The 17,700-nt window shown below is 36.5% G+C and overlaps 1 protein-coding gene across 4 annotated transcripts in view; it reads left to right on the plus strand.

The window, feature by feature from the left end:
• The window catches only part of PMS2 (PMS1 homolog 2, mismatch repair system component), a 62,401-nt gene that overhangs the window by 24,969 nt on the left and 19,732 nt on the right, over positions 1-17,700 (plus strand). For all 4 annotated transcript variants that reach the window (XR_012472751.1, XM_074208169.1, XM_074208170.1 and 1 more), the window contains 3 exons: positions 7,075-7,159; positions 15,130-15,285; positions 16,136-17,030. Coding sequence is in view for 3 of the 4 variants with exons in the window: in XM_074208169.1 (XP_074064270.1) it covers positions 7,075-7,159; positions 15,130-15,285; positions 16,136-17,030 (1,136 nt within the window). In the remaining variant the exon portion in view is untranslated. The remainder of the gene's footprint in view (positions 1-7,074; positions 7,160-15,129; positions 15,286-16,135; positions 17,031-17,700) is intronic.

A 17,700-nucleotide genomic window follows, 5' to 3' on the forward strand; every position in this document is an offset into this window, starting at 1 on the left:
CTTCCTCTGAAGTTGAACCCCAGTCTTCTCCTATTCCTTCAGAAACTGTTCATAATTGGGTTCTTTCTCCTTTGCCTGCTCATTTAAAAAAATAATTTTTTTTAGCAACTTATTGTTATGTTAAGCTTTAGTCCTGTGATGTGAGGCATGGTGCTGACTTCAGGAATTTTGTCCTGGACCCAACCTCTGTATTTCTCCCTCCATATCACAGCTGGGGTCCCTCCACATTATGTGTTGGAATGATCTTAATTCCCTGAGAACCTGCAAGTTTTTCCCTCTGGCCAAGAACCAATACTGAGAACTCATTTCCTCTGTAAGTATTCATAGCCAGCAGCATCTCTTTACCATTGCTTCTGCCCTCCCTGGGTATATGCTGGTTCTTACTTGCCCAAGACTAAATCTCAGCAGCACAAGTAGGCCTGATATCCTTTATTAGCAGAGGTTTTTCTCTCTTCCCCACTCAGATGCCCAACTTTCTTCTCTGTCCAGGAGGTAAGAATTCCTGTGGTGGCTTCCTCCCATCCTAGCTGCCCCTAAGGCTCACCTCTTGCTGTTTCAGAGAGCTAGCCTTGAGGTGTTTACACTTCATTTAGCCAGCTGTCCCAGGAAAATCACTGTTCAATCAATTCTTGTTGATTTTTGCTGCTCTACCCTGAGTTTTTTTTTTATTTGTCTGTGAAGGAAATCTGGGAAACTTAGAATTTTCTTACCTATGCCTCCCTTTTTTATTTGCACAATAATATTCCCTTACCTTCATATGACACAGCTCAGCCATTCCTAAAAGGCAATCTGAGGCACACCCCCTTCTATTGTAAATTTTTCCCCATTCTGCCCATTTGTTTCCCTTTTGAAATTTGATATATTTCTTTATCAAACTATATATGTTAAGTGTGTTTTTCCATATCAGATAAGAGTGAGGTTCATTTCTGTTGCCCATTCTTCCCACACCTTTTTCTATGTTTATATATGCTTTTCATTCATCCCACTTATAAGATACAAAAAGTTCTACCTTCTTTCTCCTTTGTACACTGGTCTATATCTTCTTTTAGACTCCATTCTCTTTCTTGTCTTTAAACCTTCAATCTAGCCTACCCCGGGACCTTTGTTTTTTTTTTTTTAAATGCTTTAATATGCTTTGAAAATAGTAAGATCTAAAGGCACACTTGTTTCTTGCCGTCCATTAGAATGCTTGTACAACATCATCATGTAGCTCCTTCCAAGTTCTCAAATAAATTTACCTTTTTAGGTTCTAAAGTATAATTCCCCCTCCCCACAAGAAAAGAGAAATTTTAAGAAAAAATACAGGTTTAAACAAAAGTATGCATCAATCTGTAATCAGACACCATTAGTTCTGTCTTTGGGATAGATAATATTCTTTGTCCTAAGTTCTTCAAAGTTCTCTCAGGTTATAGTATTGCTGAGAAAAGGTAAGTCATTCACAGCTGATTATCCTATAACTTTGATGTTTGTTTATAGTATATTTCCCCTTGCATCTGCTCATGTAAGTTTTTTTTTTTTATCTAGAGCATTTTTACTTATTATAACAAAATAGCATTTCACCATAATCACAGACCACAATTTATTCAGCCATTTCCCAACTGATGGGCATCCCCTCAATCTCCAGTTCCTTGCCAGCCAGAAAAGAGCTGCTATAAATATCCTTCTACACATAGGTCCTTTTCCTTCCTGTTTTTCATCTCTTCTGGTATAGAAAGGGTATGCTTCACAACACTTCCAGCAGTGCGTTAATCTCATTTTCCCTCATCCCCTCCAACATTCTTTCTGTCCTGTTAGTGCATTCATTAGGTAAAAGGTAGTACCTCAGAATTGTTCCAACTATATAGATAGCATTGATAACCTCATCTGAAAACTGTTCATATCTTTTGATGATTTATCAATTGGGGAGTGGCTCCTATTTTTTATGAATTTGACTTAGTTCTCTATGTTTGAGAAATGAGGTCTTTATCTGAGAAAGTTGTTTCAATTTCCCCCCCATAGTTTCTATTGCTAACTGTATTTCCCTCCATCCTGTTCTCCCCTCTCCCCCCCCAATTTATTTTCCTCTCCTCTTTTTTTGGTCATGGCTTAAAGACAGTAGTAATTTTTAAATTCTTTCTCCTGGATCTGTTTTCCAATTCAGTTCTATTTCCAGTGAGATAGTTCACATTTTCTTCTAGTTTTTCATTCTTTTGTTTTTGTTTTATTGTTTCTTGATTTCTCACAAAGTCATCAGCTTTTCTCTATTTTATATTTAAGGAATTATTTTCTTCAGTGAAGTGTATCTCTTTTCCATTTGACCAATTCTGCTTTTTCTTTTTTCTAGGTTTTTTTTTTTTTTTGCAAGGCAAATGGGGTTAAGTGGCTTTTCCAAGGCCATACAGCTAGGTAATTATTAAGTGTCTGAGGCCGGATTTGAACCCAGGTCCTCCTGACTCCAGGGCCGGTACTCTATTCACTGCACCACCTAGCTGCCTCAGTTCTTCCTTTTAAGGCATCCTTCTCATTGATATTTTGGACCTCTTTTCCCATTTGTCCCAGTTTGATTTTTAAAACGTTATTCTCTTCAGTATTTTTTTTTCTCCTTCACTAAGCTGCTGACTTGGTTTTCATGATTTTCCAGCATCACTCTCATTTCTCTCTCCAATTTTTCCTTTATTTCCCTTAATTGATTTTCAAAATCCTTTTTGAGCTCTTCCATGGCCTGAGATCAATTCATATTTTTCTTGGAGACTTTTTGACTTTGTTAGCTTTTTCTTAGTATACATATTTTGATCTTCCTCATGACCAGAGTAACTGTCTATCAACAGATATTTGTCCTTCTATTGTTTACTCATTTCTCCAGCCTGTGACTTGATTTTGACTCTTTATTAGAGTGGGGGGCTCCACTTCCAGAGTGAAAGATGCACTGTCCCAAGCTTCTGGGGGTTTTAGCAGCTGTTTTCAGAGATACTTCTACGGATCTGCAAGTTTTCAATTCTTCCAAGGTCTTATGATCTAAGGAGAGGTTATGACTCTTCTCCTGATTTGTACTTTGGGCTCTGAGTAACCAGAAGCACACTGTTCTGCCCTGGGACTATGATGAGTGTCCCAGCTCTGCTATGACAATAAACACTATTGTGCTTCTGATCTTCCTGGAACTGGAGCCCCAGACTTAGACCCAGATCTTAGTATGGGCAAAGCAGCAGAGACCCTTGTAATCTCCTTCTGACCCCTTTACTGTTTGTGGGCTGAGAGCTCTAAAAGCAGGTACTACAGCTTATTCAGTGGTTCTTCAGCTCTGTGCTGCTAAGACCTGCCCTGGACTATACTCCACTCTCACCCCAGTGTGGCAGACTTTTTCTGCTGACCTTCCAAATTGTCCTTGGTAATCTCTGAACTGAGAAGTCTGGAAGCCACCACCACTGTCACTGATTCAGGCAGTTAGCTGTTTCTTACTGGATTGTTGGGGCTGGCTTGCTCTGGTGCTGCTGCACTTCTCTGCACTCCTCTCTCACCCCAGGGCAGTAGATCCTTCCTGCCAATCTTCCAAGTTGTCTTGGACTGGGAAATTTTTTTACAGTCTTTATGTGGATTCTGCCACTCTGTAATCTGTTTAGAGTCTTTATTTAATGGTATTTGGAGTGGTCTGAGGGAGAGTTCCAAAAGTCCACCATCTTGGCTCTACCCTGCCACCATTGGCCTTTTCAACAGAAATACCTAAAAGTCCTCTATTCTATTAAAAATCTATTTTTCTTTGTCACCACAATATAGTGTGTGTAATATTTTTGTACATATGGATCCTTTTCCTTTTTCTTTGAACTTCTTGGGATATAGACCTAGTAGTGACATTTCTAGGTTAAAGGATATGTACAATTTTATAGCTCTTTGGGTATAGTTTTAAATTGTACTCCAGAATGATTTCATCAATTCACAGCTCCACAAACAATGCATTAGTGTTCTTACTTTCCCTTCCAGCATTTGTCACTTTCCTTGTCTGTCATCTCAGCCTATCTGATAGGTGTGAGCGGGTACCTCAAAGTTGTTTTCATTTACATTTCTCTAATAAGTGATTCAGAGTATTTTTCACAGGACTATTGATAGTTTTGATTCCTTCCTCTGAAAACTTCCTTTATATAAGTTTTTAATAAATGGTTGTTGGCTTGTTTGGTTTAGTGTAGTTTTCAGAGATTCCTAACATCTCTTTCCTCCAGAACTTGTACGTCATTTTTTCCTCTTCATTTCTTTGTTTAGTTATTCCTGTAGTCCTTCTGGAGAATTCATTTTTTTCTTTTAGTCTCTGTAGTTGCTATGGAATTATTCCTTCTTTTCGGGGATTTCTAGGTTTGAAATAAATTTTTATACTGGTTAATGTTTTCTTTTGATTCACTCATCTCTAGCTTTAGTTTCTGATTTGGACTTTTGTACCAAGCTCTGCCCATTGCTGTACTTTTGGAATGGGTGGTTGGCCCTGCCTTGTCTCTACCTTGAGTCAGCTGGGTTCCTGTGTTGACCTCTAACTCCTTTTAGAGTTTAATTAGACCTTGTTGGATTTTTTTAAAGTACTTTTATTTAGTTTCCCATTCTATACATTTATTAATCAGTTCTTTCTTTGGATACAGTTATCATCTTCATATATTCTTTATAGGTAATTTGAGAATTTATGACTTAATCACTCACAAAGTTATTATTAAAATAGCATTGTTACTACTTTATACAACATTGTCTTCTTCTGCTTATTTTGATCTTTATTATTTTGTGCCAGTCTATTCATGCTTTTCTAAGATCATCGAGTTCATCATTTCTTACAGCACAATAGTATACCATCATGTTCAGATACTTCAGTATGTTCAGCCATTCCCCAAATGATGGGCATCCCTGCAGTTTCCTATTGTTTGTCACAATGTTGTACCTTAGAGGTCCTTTGTGACATCTTGGAACAAAGTGTTAGGGACATTTTGCATCTTTAGTTGTGTTGAGAGGCTATCATTTGCTGGCCAGCAGGCCCCGCTTTTCTCTTGCCTAAGATCTTTTGATTTTTTTACAGTTATGGCATGGAAAAAGTCACTATTTCTTATTGATTTTATTGATCATTATTTGGTCTGTTATTAATTTCAGAGTTGTGCTGTAATAAACATGTGGGACCTGAGTAGCTTACTTCTTGTTTTAGGCAGGTTTCTTGCCCTGAAGAGCACGTTACATATGGGGCCATGTCTTAATTATTAAGACTTTTTTTCTTTATATAAAGCTTAAATTTTTCCTCTCTTAAACTTTCCTTCATTGCTTTTAGTTCTGTCTGCCAGGGCCAACCAAAGTAAATTTAATCCTAAAATCTTCAAAAATATCTGAGGGCAGCTTAAATCTTTTCTTCAAGATTAAAATTTCCATTTTTTTCATCTAATGCCGCTCTGTGCCACTCAATCAATTCTTTTACCATTCTAGACATTATTTCTGATAATCTGATCTCAGATTTCACTAACTTTTTTTACTAGCGATTATAAGACAATTGCTGTCTTACACACATTGAGCTTGCCATGTAATTGAAAACCCCAGACTTTTTTCATATACAACCTCCTCCAATTCATTTTTTTATCCTAAGTGCCAATCAAATCACTAACAAAAATTGTTGAATAACACAAGACCAAGGGACAATCCCTATGGTCCTTTCCTAAAGACCTCCTTAAGAATGGACACCAGGCCACTGAAGACTATTCTTTGTGTCTTTCTATTCATCCAGTTTAGAATACTAACTGTATTATCCTTTAACTCACAGTTCTCCAAACTTCTGTGTTTTTTGAGACCAGTGTTCCAATGATCAAATGTACATCTATATTTTTTACATATCGTGTTAAACATTTTCTAGGTGTGTATGTATGTAAATTCTACTTCAGACTAATTGTGTAACCTTTAAATGGCTACATGTATGTTTAGTTCTGTTTTTTAATTCACATCCTCAGTATTTTGGAATTGTATTAACCATTTTCCCTTTCCCAATAACTTTTTAAAATCCACTTGTGTTTTCCATCAGTTCTGGTTCCACAATTTTGAATGTCTTATTTTCCTCAATACTATCCATCTGATCATATAACATAGCATCAAGGCTAACTAGTAGTGTTGTCATATGCTCATATAGTGTGTCATATTAATTTTATAAATGTCTCATATAGATACAAACTGTATCCACATCCTACTGAAACACTGGGACATAGTTACTTTTGAATAAACATAAAAATCCAGAAACTGATTCTTTTTAGCACTCAGAACAGTGCCTGGCACATGGTAGGTACTTAATAAATGATAATTGATTTTTTAGGAATCTGCTTTTAAAAAAATCCATATCACTTTACCTTTCTGGGTCTTCAATTCCTCATGTGTGAAATAGGAATGTGGAACCAAATCAGAGTTTGATGGACTATAACCCTGTTTATGCCTGCCTGGGAGCTAAAATTTTTTGTTGTTTTTGTTTTTTTGCAATGCATTGGGGTTAAGTGACTTGCCCAAGGTCACATGGCTAGGTAATTATTAAGTGAAGTCAAATTTGAACTCAGGTCCTCCTGACTCCAGGGTCAGTACTCTTATCTACTACACCACCTGGCTACTCCAAACGTCACCTAGCTGACCCTAAAAATTTTTTTTTAACATTTTAAAATTTAAATTTGGTGAACTTTACTATAAATTATAAAAACGTTTTTAGCTTGTGGAATGTAAAAAAAAAACAGGCCTCGGGTTGGCTAGGTGGCATAGTGGATAAAGCACCGGCCTTGGAGTCAGGAGTACCTGGGTTCAAATCTGGTCTCAGACACTTAACAATTAAATAATTACCTAGCTGTGTGGCCTTGGGCAAGCCACTTAGCCCCATTTGCCTTGCAAAAAAAAACCACCTAAAAAAAACAGGCCTCTGGACTTTACAAAAGCCAGGCAGAGGGCTAGATTTGGCCCACAGGATCTAGTTTGCCAACCCCTAAACTAAATGATCCCTAAGGACTCTTCAGGTTCTAATATTTTATAGTTCTAAGAGTGTGTTGATTAGCCAGAGTTACTACAATATAAAAGAAAATAGAATATTATAACCATTATTAATCTTTATTCTTTCTATAGATTTCCAGACTAGTTAATGAAGTCTACCATTTATATAATCGGCACCAGTATCCATTTGTTGTTCTTAACATTTCTGTTGATTCTGGTAAGTTTCAATGTCTTCCAATTCTGTTTTTTCCCTTTTTCTTCTCACTGTCAACTTGATCAAGCTCTCACCTTTAATTTCCAGTAGCCTCCTAAGTGGTATTACTGGATTTATCTTTTTCATTCCAACCCATCCTACGTCTTATTGACTAGTCCATCTTCCTAAAAATACCACTTCTAATCCCACCCCTGGCGGGGTTAGAAATTCAGTTCACTTTTATTTAAACAGCATTTATCATATCTTCTGTTAGGGTCACCATTTAAGTCCCAAAAGTGATATATAGACAAATAAAGCATGGTATCCTAGTAGGAGAGATAAAGGAAGCTAGAAAATAACAACAGAAATACAAACTGGAATCCAACAGCTCTAAGTAACAGCTGATTTAGGAAGATTAGTGAAAACTTCCTATTTGTTGAAGAGGAGGTCACATTTGAACTGTGCTTGGATAGGGAAAATTAATTCCAGACATAGAAAGCAATGTGGGGAAAAAAATTAACAGCAAATTATTCAGTAATGGCCCATTACTTATCAAATAAAGTTCAAATTACTTAGTTTTTTTGCTGAAGAATCTTTGCTATATAGTCCAAAAACTACCTTTCTAGTTTTATTTCATGCAATAAGTTATACCCTATGTTCCAACCCAATAGGAGTACTCAAATTTTTGAGTCTGTCTTACAATTTCCTATCTCTGAACCATTGCTTTCTTCTTCAACACAACTATATTTTCTTTTATTTTTTTAACAAGATCAGAGAATAAGATATCTGTTTTTTTTTTTTAAATTAAAGGGAATAGTCCTTGAACTTTGTTCAAACTCCATGGCTCTTTATCTAGATACAGATGGCACTCTCCTTTGCAGACAGCCCAGAATTGTTCCCGATTATTGCACTGATGGATTGAGCGAGTCCTTCAGGGTTGAACCTCACCCCCATGTTGCTGTTAGGGTATACCGTGTTTTTCTGGTACTGCTCATCTCACTCAGCATCAATTCATGCAAATCCCTCCAGGCTTCCCTGAATTCCCATCCCTCCTGGTTTCTAATAGAACAATAGTGTTCCATGACATACATATTCCACAGTTTGCTAAGCCATTCCCCAATTGAAGGACATTGACTTGATTTCCAATTCTTTACCACCACAAACAGGGCTGCTATAAATATTTTTGTACAAGTGATGTTTTCACCATTTTTCATCATCTCTTCAGGATATAGACCCAGTAGTGGTTTTGCTGGGTCAAAGGGTATGCACATTTTTGTTGCCCTTTGGGAGTAGTTCCACATAGCTTTCCAGAAAGGTTGGATTAGTTCACAGTTCTACCAACAGTGTAATAGTGTCCCAGATTTCCCACAATCCTTCCAACAATGATCATTATCCTTTCTGGTCATATTGGCCAATCTGAGAGGTGTAAAGTGGTACCTCAGAGAAGCTTTAATTTGCATTTCTCTAATAATTAATGATTTAGGGCATTTTTTTCTTATGGTTATGGATTGCTTTGATCTCCTCATCTGTAAATTGCCTTTGCATAGGCTTTGACCATTTGTCAATTGGGGAATGGTTTTTTGCTTTAAAAATATGACTCAGTTCTCTCAATATTTTAGAAATGAGTCCTTTGTCAGAATCATTAGTTGTAAAGATTGTTTCCCAATTTACTACATTTATTTTGATTTTGGTTACAGTGATTTTATCTATGCAAAAGCTTTTTAATTTAATGTAATTGAAATCATCTAGTTGATTTTTGATGATGTTCTCCAACTCTTCCTTAGTCATAAACTGCTCCCCTTTCCATAGATCTGACAGGTAAACTAGTCCTTGATCTTCTAATTTGCTTATAGTATTTTTTTTTATGTCTTAAGTCCTGTAACCATTTGGATCTTATCTTGGTAAAGGGTGTTAGGTGCTGGTCTAATCTAAGTTTCTTCCATACTAACTTCCAATTATCCCAGCAGTTTTTATCAAAGAAGAAGTTTTTATGCCAATAACTGGACTCTTTGGGTTTATCAAACAGCAGATTACTATAATCTGCTTTTGTACCTAGTCTATTCCACTGGTCCACCACTCTGTTTCTTACCTAGTACCAAATAGTTTTGATTACTGATGCTTTATAATATAATTTTAGATCAAGTAGGGATAAGCCACCTTCTTTTGCATTTTTTTTTCATTAAGCTTCTGGAATTTCTTGACTTTTTATTTCTCCATATGAATTTACTTGCAATTTTTTCTAACTCATTAAAGTAATTTTTTGGAATTTTGATTGGTAGGGCACTAAACAGGTAGTTTAGTTTTGGTAGAATTGTCATTTTTATTATATTAGCTCTACCTATCCATGAGCAATTGATATTTGCTCAGTTATTTAAATCTGGTTTAATTTGTGTGAGAAGTGTTTTCAAAAAGTTTCTGAATCTGTCTTGGCAAATAGACTCCCAGGTATTTTATATTGTCTGAGGTTACTTTGAATGGGATTTCTCTTTCTAGCTCTTCCTGCTGTATCTTGCTAGACGTATATAGAAAAGTTGAGGATTCATGAAGGTTTATTTTATAACCTGCAACTTTGCTAAAATTGCTAATTGTTTCCAGTACTTTTTTGGATGATTTCTTGGGATTCTCTAGGCAGACCATCATGTCATCTGCCAAGAGTGAGAGTTTTGTCTCTTCCTTCCCAATTCTAATTCTTTCAGTTTCTTTTTCTTCTCTAATTGCTGAAGCTAACATTTTTAATAGAATATTGAATAGTAGTGGTGATAATGGACATCCTTGTTTCATCCCTTATTGGGAATGCCTCTAGCCTCTCTCCATTGAATATAATTCTTGTTGATGGTTTCAGATAGATACTACTAATTATTCTAAGGAGCGGTCCATTTATTCGTACACTCTCTAGTGTTTTTAATAGGAATGGATGCTGTATTTTGTCAAAAGCTTTTTCAGCATCTATTGTTATGATCATATAATTTCTGATAGGTTTGTTGTTGATATGATTGAGTATACTAACAGTTTTCCTAATATTGAACCAACCCTGCATTCCTGGGATAAATCCTACTTGATCATAACGTATTATCCTAGTGATAACTTGTAATTGTTTTGCTAAAATTTTATTTAAGATTTTCGCATCTATATTCATCAGGGAGATAGGTCTATAATTTTCTTTCTCTGTTTTAACTCTTCCTGGTTTCAGTAAGAGCACCATATTGGTTTCATAGAAAAAGTTAGGCAGAGTTCCATCTTTCCCTATTTTTCCAAAGATTTTATATAGAATTGGAACCAATTGTTCCTTAAAAGTTTGGTAGAATTCACTTGTGAATCCATCAGACCCTGGAGATTTTTTCTTGGGGAGTTCAATGATGACTTGTTGAATTTCTTTTTCTGCAATAGGGTTGTTTAGGTATTTAATCTCCTCTTCATTTAACTTGGGCAATTTATATTTTTGTAAATATTCATTCATTTCACTTGGATTATCAAATTTGTTGGCATAGAGTTGGACAAAATAATTTCAAATTATTACTTTAATTTCCTCCTCATTGGTGGTGAGTTCACCTTTTTCATTTATGATTCTAGCAATTTGGTTTTCTTCTTTCTTTTTTTTAATCAAATTGACCAGGGGGTTTATCAATTTTATTGGGTTTTTCATAATAAAAACTTTCGGTTTTATTTATTAATTCAGTAGTTCTTTTGCTTTCACTTTTATTAATTTCTCCTTTAATTTTTAGAATTTCTAATTTGGTATTTAATTGGGGATTTTTAATTTGTTCTTTCTCTAATTTTTTTAGTTGTGTGTTTAGTTCTTTGATTTCTTCTTTCTCCAATTTATTCATTTATGCATTTAAAGCTATAATATATCCCCTGAGAGCCACTTTGAGTGAATCCTATAGGTTTTGGTATGTTGTTTCATTATTATCATTATCTAGGATAAAATGGTTAATTCTTTCTATAATTTGTGTTTTCGTCCACTCATTCTTTAAAATGAGGTTATTCAGTTTCCAATTGTTTCAGGGTCTATATCTCCTTGGTCCAATATTGCATATGACTTTTATTGCATTGTGATCTGAGAAAGATGCATTCACTATTTCTGCCTTTCTGCAGTTGATCATTAGGTTTTTATGTCCTAGTACAGGTCAATTTTTGTATAAGTTCCATGTACTGCAGAGAAAATGGTATATTCCTTTCTATCCCCATTCAATTTCCTCCATAAGTCTACCATATCTAGTTTTTCTAACAATTTATTTTCTTCCTTCTTTCTTGTTTATTTTATGATTTGATTCGTCTAGATCTGAGAGTGGGAGGTTGAGGTCTCCCACTAGTAGAGTTTTGCTGTCTCTGTCTTCCTGTAGTTCTTTCAGCTTCTCCTCTAAGAATTTGGGTGCTGTCCCACTGGGTGCATATATATTCAGCATTGAACTAGCTTTATTGTCTATGGTACCTTTTAGGAGGATAAAGTTTCCTTCCTTATCTCTTTCAATGCTATCTATTTTTGCTGCTGCTTTGTCTGAGATAAGGATTGCTACCCCTGCTTTTTTTTTTTACTTCAGCTGAAGCAAAATATATTTTGCTCCAACCTTTTACCTTTACTTTATATGTATCTCTCTGCTTCAAATGAGTTTCTTGTAAGCAGCATATTGTAGGATTCTGGTTTTTAATCCACTCTGCTATTCACTTATGTTTTAAGGGAGAGTTCATCCCATTCACATTCAAGGTTATGATTACTAATTTATTGCCCTCCATGCTTTCTTCCCTCTGTTTGTATTTTCCCCTTCCCCCCATTTATCTGTATTCCCCAGTATTTTGTTTCTGAATACCATCCCCTTTGGTATGTTTGCCCTCCTATATCAGCCCCCTCCCTTTTCTTTCCCCTTTCCCTTTCCTTCCTTTTGTTAGTTCCCTTTCCCCCCTCCCCCTTCCTTTCTCAGTCCCCCTCCCCTTTTCCCCTTTTAATACTTGAAAGGTTAGATGTTTTTTAAGTTAACTAAGTATGTGTAAATTGACTTTAAGCCAAGTCTGATGAGAAGATTCAAGTGTTTCTCATCTCTTCCCTTCTTCCCCTCTATTACCATAGGTATTTTGTAATGAGATTTACCCCATTGAATCCCCTCCCTCTTCCTGTCTCCGTCCTGTCCCCCCTTTTAAGGAGGTAGTGTTTTTTAGATCATTCTAGCTGAGTCATAGAAAATTCTGAGTATCTGCCACTTCTAGCTAAGTACATTCTATCTAATAGAGTTAAAATTCTTGAGAGTTATTAGAGTCTTTCTCCCAAGTGGGGTTAAAACCAGTTATATCCCATTGGATAGCAGTCTCATGGATAGGTCATGAATGTCCACCACTTCTGGCTAGGCATATTCTCTCTGTTAGAGTTACAGTTCTCAAGATTTTATGAGCATCTTTTTCCCCATGCTGGAATATAGCCAGTTTCAACTTAGTGGATAGCAGTTTTTTTTTCCTGCTCCCCCCCCGCCCTTTTTAACCTTTTCATGTGTCTCTTGAAACTCCTGTTTGATGTCCAGATTTTCTATTTAGCTCTGGTCTTTTCATCAGGAATTTTTGGAATTCTTCCATTTCATTAAATGTCCATCTTTTTCCCTGGAAGAGAAGGCTCAGCTTTGCAGGATAGTGGATTCTTAGCTGCATTCCAAGCTCCCTTGCTCTTTGAAATATCTTGTTCCAGGCCCTTAGATCCCTTAAAGTCGATGCAGCCAGGTCCTGTGTAATCCTTACTGTGGCTCCTTGATATTTAAATTGTTTCTGGCTGCTTGCAGGATTTTCTCTTTTATCTGATAGTTCTGGAATTTGGCCACAACCTTCCTTGGTGTTTTCATTTTAGGATCTTTTTCTGGAGGGAATCCATGTATTCTTTCAATAACTACTTTGCCCTTTGCTTCCATGATATTAGGATAGTTTTCCATCACTATATTCTGTAATGTTAAGTCCAGGCTTTTTTTCTCTTCATTGTTTTCAGGAAATCCCATAATTTTCAGGTTGCTCCTCCTCAACCTATCCTCAAGGTTAATGGTTTTGCTGATGAGGTATTTTATATTTTCTTCTATTTTTTGGTTTTGTTTAACTGGCTCTTGTCTCATGGAGTCATTAGTTTCTGCAGACTCAATTCTTTTTTTTTTTTAGAGAGGAGTTTTCTTCATTAACCTTATGCAACTCCTTTTCCAATTGGTCCATTCTACTTTTGAAAGAGCTTTCCATTTGACCAGTTGAGGTTTTGAGAGAATTATTTTCTTTTTGCATTTGCTCAGTTGAGGATCTGAGAGATTTATTCTCATTTTGTATTTGTCCAATTGATGATCTGAGAGATTCATTCTCATTTTGTATTTGTCCAATTGTATTTTTTAGGGATTTGTTTTCTTATTGCAAAGTATTGTCTCTCCCAAATTTTTCAGTTGATTTTTAAATTCCTTCCTTATTTCTTCAAAGGAAGTCTTTCTTTGCTGAAGACCAGATTGTATTCTCCTCAGAGGTTCTAGGTCTTTCTGAGTTAAGGTCATTCCCTTCCAAGAATTTTTTTATGTATCTACCTTTCTGCTGACCCTCCTTCATTTTGCTAAGACCTTGAGTTGGGGAGGGGCTGGTTCACAGGGGCTTGGGATCAGTAGGGGCTTGGGATCAATAGAGGCTTTACTCACTGCATGCAGTTTCTCTGGATTGCCAGTAGGAGGTGCTGGTTGCTTTCTCTGGAGTGTCTGTGACATTGATTGGGGCCTTCTCCTTTAGCTTGAAGGGAGGAGTTGGAGCTAATGAGTCCTTTTGCCTTCAATCAGTGGTGGGCTTTGCCCTGGCCTGAGGTCATTCCTCTCCCTATTGTCAGCTGGGCTGGTTCTTCTGCTCACACACCTGTGCCTGAGGCAGAAGTAGTCTGCAATTGTTTGTTCCAGGGAGAGGCCTCAGCAGCAATGGAGGCCTGGACTCTGAGTTCCTCAGACCAGAGGAGCCCAGGGATGGTGTGTCCACAGCTATCCTGCACTGGAACTCTCCCCCCAGCCCTGGTGGCAAGCGCCAGAGTGTCAGCGTTCCCCTGCTCCCTAGTTGAATCAAGCCCCTGCCGTGTAGCCCTACCGCTAATCCAGCGGATCCAGCTCTAGGGCCCTCAGACTCCTGGGCTCCAATTCAGCTGTTAATCTGGTTGATCCGGTGCTGATCTGCCCTCCCAGCCCAGACTTATCTGTTGGAATTGGTCCAGTGCTGCTGAGGGAGACAAATCCTCAGGTAGATGTTCTTTCTCCTGGCTTTTCTTTCTGGGTTCTGTGGGTCGGATTTCTTTTAAGAGGTTTGTTTCATATGATAGATGGGGAAAGATCAGGAGACTTTAGAACTGTGCCTGTCTTCTCTCCACCATCTTGGCCAGACACAACTATATTTTCATCTGTTGAATTCCTTGTTTTTTTAGGGACCTTTTGCTCCTATCTCCAGACATGGAATACTTATCATATACTTTTCTGTTGAGGCTTTTATATTCTTTCTTATACTATAGTTATTGGTGTATTTGCCTTTCTCCATCTATCCTTACCCTCCCAAATTAATTGTCTTGCTTTACCCATGGTACCTCATGGCATGGCTTAGACTTAGTTGAAAATGAATAATGAGCATTTGTATAATTGAATGAATTTAAAACTTGAACAATATTACTCCAATAAGAAAAAAAATGAAATTATATAGCTGCAGTAAGGTTGGAAACAACTTATTATACTACCATGACTAGATGATCACCTTGAAATTAAGTTAATTATATTTTATTAGGAAAAGGGTGACTTTTCAATATTCTAGCCAAGGGGGAGCAAGAACTATCTAATGGGCTTTTTAGAGTTAAAATGCTTTCCCTGGCTCTTAGAAAATGGCCTCTTTATCCATTTCTATATAATTTTTAGTGGAGTTGTAAGAGTGAAAGAATTGTATCTTTTAGCAATTCCTAACTAATAAAATGAAGGAATATGACTCCTATCATTGTTAAAAGTATAATGAATGCCTTGTTGGATTTTTTTTAGGGTGCATAGATATCAATGTAACCCCAGACAAAAGGCAGATTTTATTACAGGAAGAGAAGCTTTTGCTGGCAGTGCTAAAGACATCTCTGATAGGAATGTTTGATAGCAGTGTTAACAAATTGAGTGTCAACCAGAAGCCACTTTTGGACAGTGAAGGTAAGAAAATTTAAAGTATTTATAGAAATGCTATTAAAAATTTAACCTTTTTGACATGTTCCTCATTGTTCCAAGGGTAAAGTAGCTCTGTCACAGGACTAAAATTACCCTTTTTTTAATTTATGAGTTAGTTGGGTCTTATAATATATGAATATATACTGGACATATTACTTTAAATGTACTATATATTGCTACTTCTTTCCACAATTAGTAGTAGACAAGGAGAGCCAGTTGTGCTCATAGAAGTGAAATTTGGGTTTTCAAACTAAGGATGATGTTTCCTAAGCAATAAAATCTAGCCTTATATATGTAAACAGTTTATTGTTAAAGCAAAATAAAATTTAGACAAAGCTAATCTGGTACACATTTATCCCTATAATTAATCATTTTTTTAAATGGTAATTAGGCATAAATGGAAAGCATTCACTATAATTAGTATGACTTTTAAGATAGTGTTAGGCTAGATATTTCTGGAATCAATTGGGAGCTTGTGCTTCTAAAAGAGAAAATGATATAGGAAGAATCCCTAAATCCCCCTTTTAGGGAGAAGAGCAGACTATTGCTTCTCTGCCCCATCAGGTTTGGTCTTAGGGGTATGAACTATACTTAGGACTCTCGGTTTTTAAGTTGTGACCAATCACTGTTTTTTGGGTTTTTTTTTTTTTTAACTTTTGCAAGGCAATGAGATTAAGTGACTTGCCTAACATCACACTGCTAGGTAATTAAGTGTCTGAACCAGATTGAACTCAGGTCCTTCTGACTCCAGGGCTGATAGTGTCCAATCACTGTTAAGTCCTCTTATTTCCAAGGAAGAATTCCTGAAGTGGTTCTCTCTTCCTATTTATTTTAGGTAATTTATTAAAGATGGGTTCAATAGAGGTGGAAAAACCCCTTCCAGAAAAGGAGAAGAATCTCATCTCACTACATACTAAAGGGGAAGAAAAAAAAACATTAACTATTGCCAGACTACGAGAAGCATTTTCTCTTCATCATACACCAGAATACAGTTCTCAGAATCTGAAAACTCATAAGCAACCACAAGACTGTCCAAGACAGAGAAATCTTTGGTCATTTTGCAGCAGTCCATGTCCTGTAAACTCCCCCAAACTAATCTCTGGCAAAGAATGCAGCAGTCAGGAGGACATTCTGGAATCAAACCCAGGCAGACATAGCGGGATGAATTCAAAGCCAATAGACAGGGACAAAGATTCAGGACCCAGTGACACTTCCACGCAGTCTGATGCAGGTTCCAGTACCTCAGAGAAGAGTACTCCTGTTGGCAGGGAATGTGTCACAAGTTCCCTTATGGAAGATTACACATTTTCTGAAGAAATTATTGAACCTTCTAAGAAATTACCAGAAACTGGCAATCAATTTTCAATCACAGAATGTAGTTTGGAAGAAAAGGGTATTGAGAATGACTTCAGAAATTTGCCTCATCCAAGCAATAATTCACCACCAAAAGGAAAGCGATTTAAAAAGGAAGTGGTTTCTTTAAGTTTCACTGTTCCCCCAAAGATGATGAATTCAGAAGACTGTTTAGCATCTCAAGTAGATATAGCTATTAAAGTTACTAAAAAAGAAGTGCCTCTTAACTTCTCCATGAGTTATTTAACTAAACGTCTACAGCAACTGCAGCAACAGGAACAACAGAGGGTAAAAGCACAAAATTACAGAAGATTTAGGGCAAAAATAAACCCTGGAGAAAATCAGGCTGCAGAAGATGAACTAAGAAAAGAAATAAGGTATTTTTTAAAAATTAATTGTATTTTCCTAAAACCTGCTTGGGTACAAAACAAATTAAGTAACATGTTAAATTGTCACACATGTAGAAGAATTAAGGTAGTGATGCTAACCATTCTTCCAGTTCTGTTCAGATCTGTTTTTTTTTTCATAGCCATTTGAGATTTAAATGAACTTTTAAGTCCTTGGTATTTGATTCTTTTCCCTCTCCTGAGAACTCATCCATTCTTATGGTATCAACTCCATATCTCTGTGGTAATAATAGCTTCCAAATCTGTGTTATAATCTTATCTTCTCACATAATCTCTGATATCTCTACCTCCTGGACATTCTTTTTTTTTTTTTTAGCAAGGCAAATGGAGTTAAGTGGCTTGCCCAAGGCCACACAGCTAAGTGTTTGAGACCTGATTTGAACCCAGGTACTCCTAACTCCAAGGCCAGTGCTTTATCCACTATGCCACCTAGCCGCCCCTCTCCTGGACATTCTTGATTTAATATCTCACTATTTTAACTTGTCTTCCTTTGCCTTAACAAAACCAACTCTTTCTCCCATCTTACTTTGCTCTATATGTAACCAAATTGTTCTCCACCTTCAATTTTATTTAGATCCTCTCAATTCTTTTTTTTAATTAAAGATTTTATTTATTTTGGGTTTTACAATTTTTCCCCCAA

Source organism: Macrotis lagotis, chromosome X (assembly GCF_037893015.1).
Source record: "Macrotis lagotis isolate mMagLag1 chromosome X, bilby.v1.9.chrom.fasta, whole genome shotgun sequence".
NCBI classification, from domain to species: domain Eukaryota; kingdom Metazoa; phylum Chordata; class Mammalia; order Peramelemorphia; family Peramelidae; genus Macrotis; species Macrotis lagotis.